The sequence below is a fragment of the Saccopteryx bilineata genome, chromosome 4, assembly GCF_036850765.1.
Source record: "Saccopteryx bilineata isolate mSacBil1 chromosome 4, mSacBil1_pri_phased_curated, whole genome shotgun sequence".
Classification (NCBI taxonomy): domain Eukaryota; kingdom Metazoa; phylum Chordata; class Mammalia; order Chiroptera; family Emballonuridae; genus Saccopteryx; species Saccopteryx bilineata.
The window spans coordinates 52,319,375-52,331,872 of NC_089493.1; the positions used below are offsets into that span (position 1 = coordinate 52,319,375).

The 12,498-nt window shown below is 39.8% G+C and overlaps 2 protein-coding genes across 4 annotated transcripts in view; one reads left to right on the forward strand and one right to left on the reverse strand.

Moving 5' to 3' along the window:
• The window catches only part of LOC136335435 (IQ domain-containing protein H-like), a 119,389-nt gene extending 114,734 nt beyond the window's left edge, over positions 1 to 4,655 (reverse strand). Inside the window, exon 1 of the mRNA XM_066276682.1 lies at positions 4,605 to 4,655. Within this exon, the coding sequence (XP_066132779.1) occupies positions 4,605 to 4,655 (51 nt within the window). The remainder of the gene's footprint in view (positions 1 to 4,604) is intronic.
• A 218-nt stretch (positions 4,656 to 4,873) lies between these two features.
• Positions 4,874 to 12,498, forward strand: part of AAGAB (alpha and gamma adaptin binding protein) — a 60,551-nt gene continuing 52,926 nt past the window's right edge. For 2 of the 3 annotated variants that reach the window (XM_066276000.1, XM_066276001.1), the window contains exon 1: positions 4,874 to 4,997. In XM_066276000.1, the coding sequence (XP_066132097.1) occupies positions 4,925 to 4,997 (73 nt within the window). In that variant the 5' untranslated portion in view covers positions 4,874 to 4,924. The remainder of the gene's footprint in view (positions 4,998 to 12,498) is intronic. The other variant, XM_066276002.1, reaches the window with a different exon arrangement.

The window sequence follows — 12,498 nt, forward strand, 5'->3', positions numbered from 1 at the left end:
AGGGGGCCAGTTCACTGTTCCTCATACCATCGGAGGGCCGGACTATAAAAAAACTATGGGCAAATCCCTATGCACACTGCATATATCTTATTTTAAAGTAAAAAAACAAAACGGGAACAAATACAATATTTAAAATAAAGAACAAGTAAATTTAAATCAACAAACTGACCAGTATTTCAATGGGAACTATGGACCTGCTTTTGGCTAATGAGATGGTCAATGTGCTCTTCTCACTGACCACCAATGAAAGAGGTGCCCTTCCGGAAGAGTGGCGGGGGGCCAGATAAATGGCCTCAGGGGGCCGCATGCGGCCTGTGGGCCGTAGATTGGGGACCCCTGTTCTAGATTATGATTTTATAATTGTGTTAGGATAGGTAAGTGACTTAGGCTAGGGTGTATTTCAACTTACACCAAAATTCAGGTTATGTCACTGTTGTAGGAATGGAACTGTGTCATAACCCAAAGACTTCCTGTATACAGCACTTAGAACCATGCATAATACCTAGTAAATACTATGTTAGCTTTGATTATTGTGATTTTTCTTTAAAATTTTATTATAGTTTATGTTTTTATAATGTGCTCTAAATAGTAGCTCTCAAATGTGTATCAAAGTTGTCTGAAATGCTTATAAAAAACAGATCACTGGGCCCCACACCCAGAGCTTCTGATTTAGTAGGTCTGGAGAGGGTTCTGAAATTTTGCATTTCTCATGAGTTCCCAGGTGGTGCTGATGATGCTGGTCCTGGGACCACACTTTGAGAACCACTGGTCCAAAGAACTGCTTAATGTATCTGATTGAGACACAGACCAAATATACATTAGGGTGAAGCAAGTGGAGATTTGAAGAAACTCTGATTTTCTGACATATGTATTATATGTAAGGATGGACAAAAAGTAGGTTAACAATAATAATAAATAATATAATTACTTATAAATAATAATACAAGAATAAATTGTTTCATGTACTCACAACTATAAGCCAATTTTCCCACCCCATATATACATATATATTATAAAACATCACACACACATACATACACACACACACTTTGATTGCCTAAGCTAATAGTAAAGGGAAGTCCACTTTACCATAAAGAGAAATTATATAGCTTTGGGGAAATTAAGTCAATTTAGTTAGAGGTATATTTAATCTAAGCTATATAATGTACAGAAGAGAAAACTGAGACCCAGAGAGGTGAAGTGGTTAGCCCAAAGTTACCCACTTGGAAGGATGTCATTGCCTAGATCAGACTTCAGTATTCTGACTTTCAACCAAGTGTTTTTTCTAGTCTATTTATTGTTTATTGGCAGCCTGTTTGAGATCACAGACCCAGGCAGGAATGGAATCCATGTTGTGTGTCTGTTTACTCATGAATACTCAGGACTCAGTGGGAAAGCAGGAAAGGTCTTCCACATTTTCCTCATTATACATATTCTATATATTACCAGAAAAAACTTTACATTGTATCTAAAGATCAGCCTCAATAATCAGGTTAACATGTAGGCTCTCTTTCTCTACACAGCCTCTACTCAGTGTGTCCAGAATAACCCCTTAAGCCAGGGGTCCCCAAACTACGGCCTGCGGGCCGCATGCGGCCCCCTGAGGCCAGTTATCCAGCCCCCACCGCACTTCCAGAAGGGGCACCTCTTTCATTGGTGGTCAGTGAGAGGAGCATAGTTCCCATTGAAATACTGGTCAGTTTGTTGATTTAAATTTACTTGTTCTTTATTTTAAATATTGTATTTGTTCTCATTTTGTTTTTTTACTTTAAAATAAGATATGTGCAGTGTGCATAGGGATTTGTTCATAGTTTTTTTATAGTCTGGCCCTCCAACGGTCTGAGGGACAGTGAACTGGCCCCCTGTGTAAAAAGTTTGGGGACCCCTGCCTTAAGCAAATGGAGGTGCTGGTTAGCATAGATATGCTCTTCTGTTACATTTTACAACTTGATGATAACAGTCTTCAAAATTGTAATGTTGGCCCTGGCCGGTTGGCTCAGCGGTAGAGCGTCGGCCTAGCGTGTGGAGGACCCGGGTTCGATTCCCGGCCAGGGCACATAGGAGAAGCGCCCGTTTGCTTCTCCACCCCTCCGCCGCGCTTTCCTCTCTGTCTCTCTCTTCCCCTCCCGCAGCCAAGGCTCCATTGGAGCAAAGATGGCCCGGGCGCTGGGCATGGCTCTGTGGCCTCTGCCTCAGGCGCTAGAGTGGCTCTGGTTGCAATATGGCGACGCCCAGGATGGGCAGAGTATCCCCCCCTGGGGGGCAGAGCACCGCCCCTGGTGGGCGTGCCGGGTGGATCCCGGTCGGGCGCATGCGGGAGTCTGACTGTCTCTCCCTGTTTCCAGCTTCAGAAAAATGAAAAAAATAAAAAAAATAAAAAATAAAAAAAAAATCGTAATGTTGTATCTTAGATTGACCAAACTGCTACCTCTGGATCCCACTCTGAAGTAAAAAGATTTCTGGCTTTTCAGTCAGTACACTATTCTACACTATTCCAAACCACAAGGGAAACAGCCCCTGGGAAGTAGAATTATCTCAAGGGAAAGTGTGAAATTAAGCATGAGAATTCTCCCTGGATTCTGGTCTCTTTTTTAGAGTTATCTCAGGTCTGGAGAAATAGAGGAAACTATAGAGAAACTTAATTGCTCCTGTACTCAAATGAAGTATACTGTTGGGAAGAACTGGCTTTTTCTGGGTAGAGATCTCCATTAGCATGCCAATCATTTACAGAGTCTGTAAAAATGGGCCCTGGATTTGGAAGGGGGTATGTGCAGTGAATAACTAACATTACCTAAAGAGAGGTCTGGCCTTTTCCCTCACATACTGGGAAGTGATCTATTGGTCCCTAAAGTGTCTTGCTTGATAAGAGTGTCTTTTCTTGGAAGCTTTGGCCACTGGACAGTCTAATGATATGATTAATGATGGGGCTTTGAGCCACACTGTATCATTTCCAACCTTCAGAAAAACTGAAGACTAAAAGCATTAATCTGACCCCTGGGAAGGGCTGGAGATGAAAGGTCAGTCATGTGGGCAGTGTGCTATTGAGCTCCAATAAAAACTCTAGACACCAAAGTGTCAGGTAAGCTCCCCTGGTTGACAATACTCTGTACACATCGTTGTACATTGTGGCTGGGATGAGGTAATGCTGTCCATGATTCCGTGGGGAGAGGATGACTTTTTTTATTTTGACCCCTCTTGGGTTCTGCTCTATGCATCTCTTCCCTTGGCTGATTTTTATTTGTATCTTTATACTATAACATTGTAATTGTAAACATTGTGCTTTACTGAATTCTGTGAGTTATTCTAGCAAATTAGCCAGTGTGAGAGTGGTCAGGCCTCCCAAATTATAAACAGCTGGTCTGAAGTAAGGGAGGTTCTGGGGACTCCCGAACTTGAGGCTGATGTAGAAGTGAGAGTAGTCTTGTGGGGACTGTTTCTTCAGACTTTGCAGTTTGGCTCAATTCATTCTAGGGTGATAGTGAGAAAAGGATAATAAAAGGCAAGAAGATTTGGGTATAATTCATAGTGGTAAGTTTATGTAATTGGTCAGTTTAGAGTTTTGTATTTTAGAAAAAGTGAATTTATAGAAGTCTCTCCTAGATAGGAGGTAAGAGATAAAATCCTGGCAGGAAGATCCATGTAGATCTGAGTGTCTTTAGTAACCTTAGGAAAGTTACTTCAAGCCTTAGTCAAATAGAACTAAATATGAGTTAAAAGTGCTATATGTAGAAACATTTTAAAACAACCATATGTAAATATCTTTTTTTTTTTAACCAGTTCACAAAAATCTGAGGGTAACTGTTACAAACTGAGTTATACTGGAGAAGTTAAGAAATTCTTGAGATTTACCCCTTTAGAAAAAAAAAATCTATTTCCCTCTTTTTTTAAAATTTGTTACATTTTATATTCAAAACTTGAACTTGATTTGCAATCCGTTGTTTTTAATATATTTTCCTTTGTAAGTGTTCCCAAGCAAGGGACTTTTATTTTATTAAGATATAATTGTCATATAACATTATATTAGTTTCAGGTGTACAACATAATGATTTGATATTTGTATATTTTGTAAAATGATCACCACAGTAAGTCTAGTTCACATCCAGAAGTTATATTTTTTTTCTAGCAACTTTCAAATATACAATACAGTATTAACGATAGTTACCATGCTATACATTACATTCCCAGGACTTATTTACTTGCAAGAGTCTTCTAGATCCAAAAAATTGGGGTGCTTAAGAAAAGCAGTTCACATATTTTAATTTCTTATCACTTTCTCAAATGTGTCTGATTGGTATCTTCCCCACTCCTCTACATCATGGATTCAAATTTCTCAGAACAATTTTAAAATGGTATCTCAGTGTGAGGTGGATTTTTCCGGGGTCAGATGCCTGGTCCTAGAGTTTTACCAGAGTCAGAGTAGTAGTGCTTCTGGGGTTCATCCTGCAGGGTACCGCACCCCCGAGATGAATTAGGCACGTGAGCGCAGTCTGGACTGTCAAATCTGGGAGCGCTCTGGAGGAGGCAGTCTGGAGGCAGCGCTCCAAATGAGTGGGTGCGAGTGGATCGGTGCTGCTGGGCCGGGGCCGAGAGGGGCCTAGTCCCACCTGGATTAAGATGTTTCCGATGGGGTCATGGTCCTGAGTCCCCTGAGCCATGGCTAGGCCCGGGGAGTGCTGCCTCCCCGCAGGAGGCCGGGCCTCCCTGCGCCGAAACTTCTGTGGAGGGAGCTCGTTCCCTTGGCAACACCACGCTCGGCCCGGCCTGTCCTACGCCTGAAGCGGAAGAGGGGGTGAAGGAGGAGTCAGGGCAGCCGGGCCGTTCCGAGAACGCGCCCTACCAGTCGTGTCCTCCCCCGCGCGCCGGTGCTGTGGTGCAGCCCAAGGCGGAAGCGGCTCCCAGACGGAACCGGCTCGTGAGTGCAGATATGGCTGCCTTCGTCCCCTGTGCGCTTATTACCAGCTGCTCCTCCACCTTCACCGGAGACCGGCTGGTCCAACGTGAGTAGAGAGGCTCCGGGGCTGACCGCGAAGTTCTCTTAAGTGCGGTGGGCGACAGCCTCGGCGCCGCAGCCTCCCCCCGGGCCTTTGTCCCCGCCGCGGTCTTCCTCTACTCTGCGCTGGCTGGAGGCCCCTCAGACTCCGTCGGTGTGCCCAGCCCCCAGATGTCTGTCCCTTCCCTCGCTGCTCTTCTGCCTGCCCTGCCCTCTGTCCCTATGTTGCGTTTCTTCCAGCTTTTCCGGCAAAGTAGGACAAATCGCTGCTCAGCCTACGGGCTGTTGTAGGGATCCTTAGAGATGAACCCAAAGGCACGCTGGAAATTGTACCGAGTTACCCGAATGTAAGGGCAGGAATTGTGATTTTTGTCGCTATCCCTGCACCTGAGGTAGAGCTTGCGTCTCCTTGGCTGCTCCTTATTGTAGGTGAGCCTTATTAGCTTTGTCCCCGCCCGTCTGTAGTTATTCACTGCCTTGCCCTCCTCCCGAGGCGGCGGCTCTCTGATAACGTTCGTTTTGGGGTATTACGGGGCCTTACACTTTGGCTTCGGGACTTTCGTGGTGACAGGCGAACTAAGTAAAACACTTTAGAAGGAACCGTGGGCGAGGAGACCAATGTAGTAGATAGAGATGGCGGAGGACTGGGTCACAGGTTCAGCTCTTCCACTGCAGGACCCTGGGAAATTGATGGATGATAACTCAAAACTCCTGTTTTCAGAGCGTGGCTTTGAGTCAGAGCAGTGTGCTCAGCTGTAAGGCAGTGAGCACAGTTAACTTTTGCCCTTCAGTTTCTTATCTGTAAAGTGGTGATAGTTTTCACAAGATTGTTGTGCGTAAACCAGAGGCTGGCACATAGTAAACAATGGTAAATGACAGATATTATCAAGGAATGTTCTTGCTCCAACTCTGTTTCCTGATCCTTAAAATGGAGCAGATGAACCTACGGTATCTCACAAGATTGTTTGAAGAACAGGTGATGGGACGTTTTGAACACTTTGTAAACTGTAAAGCATCATACAACTCTATTTTTCCCTTCTGAACCTATTAAATGACAGAATTAGGCAGGATGTTCCTCTACTCCAAATATTCTATAACTTAGTTATCATTTACGATCACTTAAAAAGTTCCTTGAGAAGGTAGAAGTTTAATTATAGTACTTACTAAATGGTAACTAACCTCTCTACTCCATTTCCTTACCTTTAAGCAGTGTTCCTTCCCATTTATGTATTACCTTTCTTTTTTGAAAGTAGGTTTCATAGTATTGCGTACTCCTTAAGTAAGATCAAGCATATGGAGAAAAATGTCACCCATGGTCTCATCACCTAAACACAAATACTGTTAACATTTCTGTGGATTTCTTTGCAGGCTTTTTCCCAGTGCATACATTGATTTTAAAAAAGTTGTAATTACATTTCATATATAATTTTAACCTAATATTTTATATATAACATTTAAATATATGTATTTTGATATTCTATATATAAAAGTTTAAAATATTTTTGTTTAAATATATAAAAGTACATTTATATAACTATATAAAGTTATATGCTACATTTATAACCTATTTGATATATAATAGATATATTTATATAAATATATTTTGTATATATAACATTTTATATATAAGTTTTACTCCGATATTTTTAATTTAAAATTACATAATAAATTAATTTCCATCATATATTACATCTAGTGAACACATCAAAATTTGCTTAAGACTCTTAGTGTATTCCAAAAGAATTACAGTTGACCCTTGATCAACATGGTTCTGAACTGTGTGATCCACTTATATGTGGATTTTTTTCAATAAGTAATGTAAATGCATATTCTCCTCCTTATGGTTTTCTTAACCTTTTCTTTATTACAAGAATACAGTATATAATATGTATAATATGCAAAATGTGTTAATTGACTGTTAGGGCTTCCTAACAACAATAGGCTATTAGTAAAGTTTTGGGGAGTCAAAAGTTATATGTGTATTTTTGTCAGCAGGAGTTGTGTGTGGGGCATCAGTGCCCCTAACCCTCCTGAATTGTTTAAAGGTTAACTGGATATGCATTTGGAGTTCTATTACTGATATATAAAGTCCTTTGAAAACCAATCTTAAAAATAATTTGTTAAGTATTCTGATGGCTACAGTACTCTGTCATGCGCTTTAAGGCTCAGAATTGGGAAATGCGGTCACTTCCTTGAAGGACTAATACTTATAATTGGTGAATAGTAACACTATTTTAACATATAATGGCATCATTAAGGAGAAATTAATTATGTAAAATAATGCCTCTTTGATAACTCAAAAGCCAACTTAAAAAAATTATTGATTTTAGCAATAGAGGAATGGGGGTGTGAGAGAGAAACATTGACCTGTTCCTGTATGTGCCCTGACTGGGAATCCAATCCCGCAACCCATTCTTTGGGATGATCCTTTAACCAACCAAGCTATCTGGCCAGGGCAAAAAGCCAACTTTTGTGTTGGTTGAAATTAGTTGAGCTTTTCTTTGTGATTCCAGTAATGTCATTAGTGAAAAATAAGAGCAGTTAGTGATGGCTTGACTAAGGAAAAGTGAACTGTAAAAGAGGGCTTTATCATTTCTCCCCAGGTTCAGGAGTAGGCTAACAGTGGATAGCATTAGACTACATACAGTATTTGCTGAGCATTTATTGTTTGACCATAATTAAAGATTGAATTAAATTAATCACAAGTTGAGTCTAATTTTGGCATAAGAGATAGAGATTACCCTAATTAATGAATTTGGTCAAGTGTTCAGTGATATTAGGCCATAGTATGGTTTTGTCTTAGTCTGATCTACCTTTATGGGAAAGTTTGATTTTATTCCATGCATCAGGAAGAGGAACCTTTAGGGTTTCTCTCATTTCTCTTTGCTTTAACATCTGATCTATTTTACTGTTTCTAACCAACAGTGGTTCCACTTCATAATTAAATAAGTACATTTGTTATAAATATACATGAAATAAAAATCTGTAGCCTTCTACTATGGATAAAGTGCATATGTGCACTTTGTGAGAAACTTTTCTTAATTTTGTCACTCAAAAGCCTTATTTACAGTATTCTAGGTGGAATGCCTGACATCAGATAAAAGGAGCATTAAAGACTTAACAGCGTAGACGTTTAAAGGGAAATGAGGGCTCAGTTTGCTTGAGGTACTTGTGCGAAGCTATATGCAGTGTGAGAGCAGGTATCTACTTCAGAACCAGGCGTCTTTCCGTCTCACATATATAAACATTTACTTTTATTCTGGAAAAGTGTATTCTGATATTAATCACAGAGCTAGTCTCTGTGCCAGTTACTTAGCTAGAATGATGACTAAGGTCCTATTCCTACCCTCAAGAGGGATGTAGTGGAATTGTATGCTCTACCTGTGAAAATATTAAAATATATACCCAAGTTTTAACATCTTACTCTACTTTCCTAGAAGAAATTTCAGATAGAAAAATTCCTAGAGACTTGTTTGATTTTAAAGTAATGCCAGCTCAGCAACCATAAGGCTAGATTCTTCTGCATTTGAACATTTGTAGCAAAATTTCTTTTTTAGTGAAATGTGGGAATTTGGAGATTTTATAATCATATTGATCATTTATATGTATGTCAGTACTCTTCCCACACATGTTTTCACATTGTTTAATTTGTCATTAGTATCCCTGTGGAGTCATGAAGTCAGGCTCTTTCCATTATATAAATGAAGAAACCAAGGCTTTGAAAAACTCGGTGACTTGCTAAAAGTGCTCAAGTAGTAAGTGCTGGAGCACAAGTTCATATTCAGGGTTTGTATGCATGGAATGTGTGAGTAAAATGTGCTGGAATTCCTTGCCATCGGAACTAGTTAAATTTGAGGTGATGGCACTGGTGTAAGAAATGATAGAGGAGATTAACACTAAAAGAAGGTTTTAAAATAATTACACAGGCAAAGCCAGCCATCATTTGTGACATTGCTTCTTTGGGAAACCTTTCTCCTGCAAGACTGAGAGTTTGTTTCTAGGTCTATCAACTTTTATAATTACAAAAAGATCTTAAAGTAATTTAGTAAGGAGAATGTTCTTATTTCAGAGATAAGGGGCTATTGTACATTTTAGCCAGTATTATCTAGCAAGCAAGTAGGGTAAGAGCTTGGGTCTTCTAATTTGTATTTTTCTGTATCTGCTTAAGGTAGTTTACGTGGAACCTTTTGGTTAATTCCTGGAATAAATATATTTTCTGCTTATGCAACATTGCTTATTTTGTTGTTATAGGAAGATTCTGCCTTTGATTGGATTGTGTATTTCCAACTCTTTATTTTCTTCCAAGAAAGAACGATTGGGCCAGCAACCTCTACCAGAGGACCTAGAGTTGCATTGCAGCATGTGATCAGATTAAAGCAGTGATTTCAATACGTGATCAGATTAAAGCAGTGATTTCAGCTGGTAATGGGGGTGGGTGAACTTTGTTTTTAGCCATGACACTATATATTTTAGAATTTTCAATGAATATTAAAAGAAGGCTTAAGATTTTTATCTTTATTAAAGGAAAAATGTTAAGACATCAACCTAAGGAGGAGGGAAAGATTAAATACAAGTTCATCTTCTCTCCAGACCCAGTGGGACTTAGAAAACACATCTATGTTATCTCCCAGTATATGTGTGAAATTAAGCTCAAAGAAGTGATTTTTTAATGTTTTCAGCTCATAAAAGTTGGGAAGCCAAGACTCAGTTCTAGTTGTTTTTTTTTTCTTCAGTATTTAAGCAGTGAGCAGTTTAAGCAAAGCTATATATACTCTTGGCAGAATGCATAAGCAGGCAAACTCAGCTAGCCTGAGTCCCAGTTCTTTCACATATGTGAAATATAATGACCTTCTTGGCAACCAGAACTGCATGTATTAAAGGTGGAGGTAGGGATAGGAGAAATTACTGTAGAATATTTTACTAGTAGAATGAGAATTTCTGTTACTCATAAACTTACGCTTTTTCTTTTGTGGTAGTTGAAGCCTTAGTAGATGAATTATGATAAGTTTAATAATAAAATTGTTGCCAAATTTGTTTTCTTATTTATGGATTAGGGAATTTGACTTTTTGGTTGAAGTTTTAGACTAATACCTTAGATACTGTTGATGAATGGAATGATTATAAGATGTTTGTCTTCCTAATAAATGGCATTCCAGTAAATAGGGTGGAGAGTAGGAAGAGAAGCACCAGTGAGGAAATATTATGCATCAGTCCATGTTGCCCCCAAACCATTTATGAGTGGAAGATTCTGGGTGTTATCTAGACTCAGACCTTTATTTCAGGGCCATCTAATTGCTTGTTTTTGTATAGAAAGGGTAAAAATAACTAGAAAGTATGCAGTGGTCATTTGGTTTAAACAGCTTCCTGCCTTTTGACCTGTATAATTCCTTAACAAGTAATAACACTCAATAAATAATGAAATCTGATATAAAAACAAATTTTTAAAAGGTTAAAGTATGAAAATTGTTTTAGATATAACTGGCAAGCATAGTAATCTGGACATGACATAGTATTTATATTGGAACCACAAACACATCTCTAATAATCACTTATCCATGAAACAAGATTGACGTAGGTGAAGACAGAGAAGATAGTTGTGAAACTCTTAAAGAGCTTTCATGATGTTTTAGGTTCAGTAACAAATAACCTATTTAGGGCTTAATTTTCCAGACTGTCTTGAAGACTGGTTCTATACAGAGATAGGGAAAATTTTATCATGCTTAGATCAAAGTCAGTATGGTTAGAGCAGGAAAATGTGTGATCATTTTTATGCTGACATAAAAGAATTGCCATTCTGTCTGAATTCTGCTGGAGTTGTTCAGGATTGTTTTTTTGTGGGGAAAAAACAATTGAATTGAACACTGAATGCTACTTTCTTCCTAGCTATCGACTTTAAGTTAACTTTTTATTCTACAAATACAAAAGTGGGCAAAAGTAAGTTTACAGTTGTTTGTATTGAAAATAATACAATAACTAATAATACAAGAATAAATTCTGTGTTTCATGTACTCATAATTGTAAACCTACTTTTGCCCATCCCTGTTATTTACTGTCTTTACATGGGCCATTTTTCTTTTTTTAAAAAAATTTATTTTATTTTACTATTTTTTGTAGTTGAGAGGAGGAGAGATAGTGAGACAGACTCCCGCATGCGCCCTGACGGGGATCCACTCTGCAACCCCATCTTGAGCCAATGCTTGAGTACTGCGCTATTTTTAGTGCCTAAGGCCTGATGCTCTCTAGTGGAGCTATCCTCAGTGCCCCAGGCCATGCTCAAACCAATCAAGCTACTGGCTGTGGGAGGGGAAGAGGGAGAGAACAAGTAGTGGGATAGGGGAGAAGTAGATGGTTGCTTCTCCTGTATGCTCTGACAGAGAATCAAACCTGGGACATTCTTACACCAGGCCAACGCTCTATCCACTGAGCCACCAGCCAGGGCCCATCATTTTTCTAAATATCTTAAATGTGTGCCTCAGTCACCTGCTTCATTAGTAAAACGAGAGCATTATCTTCCAGCTTTCAGGATTTTTTAGCGGCTTTATTGGGATGTAATTTAAATACCATAAAATGCATCCATTGGCCCTGGCCGGTTGGCTCAGCAGTAGAGCGTCGGCCTGACGTGCAGGGCACCTGGGTTCGATTCCCGGCCAGGGCACATAGGAGAAGCGCCCATTTGCTTCTCCACCCCCCCCCCTTCCTCTCTGTCTCTCTCTTCCCCTCCTGCAGCCAGGGCTCCATTGGAGCAAAGATGGCCCGGGCGCTGGGGATGGCTCCTTGGCCTCTGCCCCAGGTGCTAGAGTGGCTCTGGTCGCAGCAGAGCATCGCCCCTGGTGGGCGTGCTGGGTGGATCCTGGTCGGGCGCATGCAGGAGTCTGTCTGTCTATCCCCGTTTCCAACTTCAGAAAAAAAAAAAAATGCACCCATTTTATGTATAGAACATTTCTTTCACCCTTGAAGGAAATCTTGTACCTACGGTCATTATCCATTCCCACCCCCAGTAGCCTCTAACGTGTTTTCTTTCTTTACAGATTTGCCTTTATGACTATTTTCTATAAAAGAAATCATATATTATGTGGACTCCTATGTCTGGCTTCTTAGCTTAATGTTTTGGAGATTCATCCATGTTGTAGCATGTGCTTTATATTTCATTGTGTGTGGATATACCACATTTTTCTTTGAATTCATCAGCTGATAGACATTTGGGTGGCTTTTAACTTTTTGGCTATTATGAATAATGTTGTTACGGGCATTCTGAGAACCTATTGTACTCTTTTAAGAAACTGCCAAACTGTCTTCTAGGCTGGCTACACCATTTTATTTACATTCCCATCAGCAATGTATACTGTTCCAAGCTCCCCATATTTTTAACAGCGCTTGTTATCGTCTCTATATTAGCCATTCTAGTGGGTGTGAGGTGGTATCTCATTGTGATTTTTTTTTTTTTGTATTTTTTTCTGAAGCTGGAAACGGGGAGAGACAGTCAGACAGACGCCCGCATGCGCCCGACC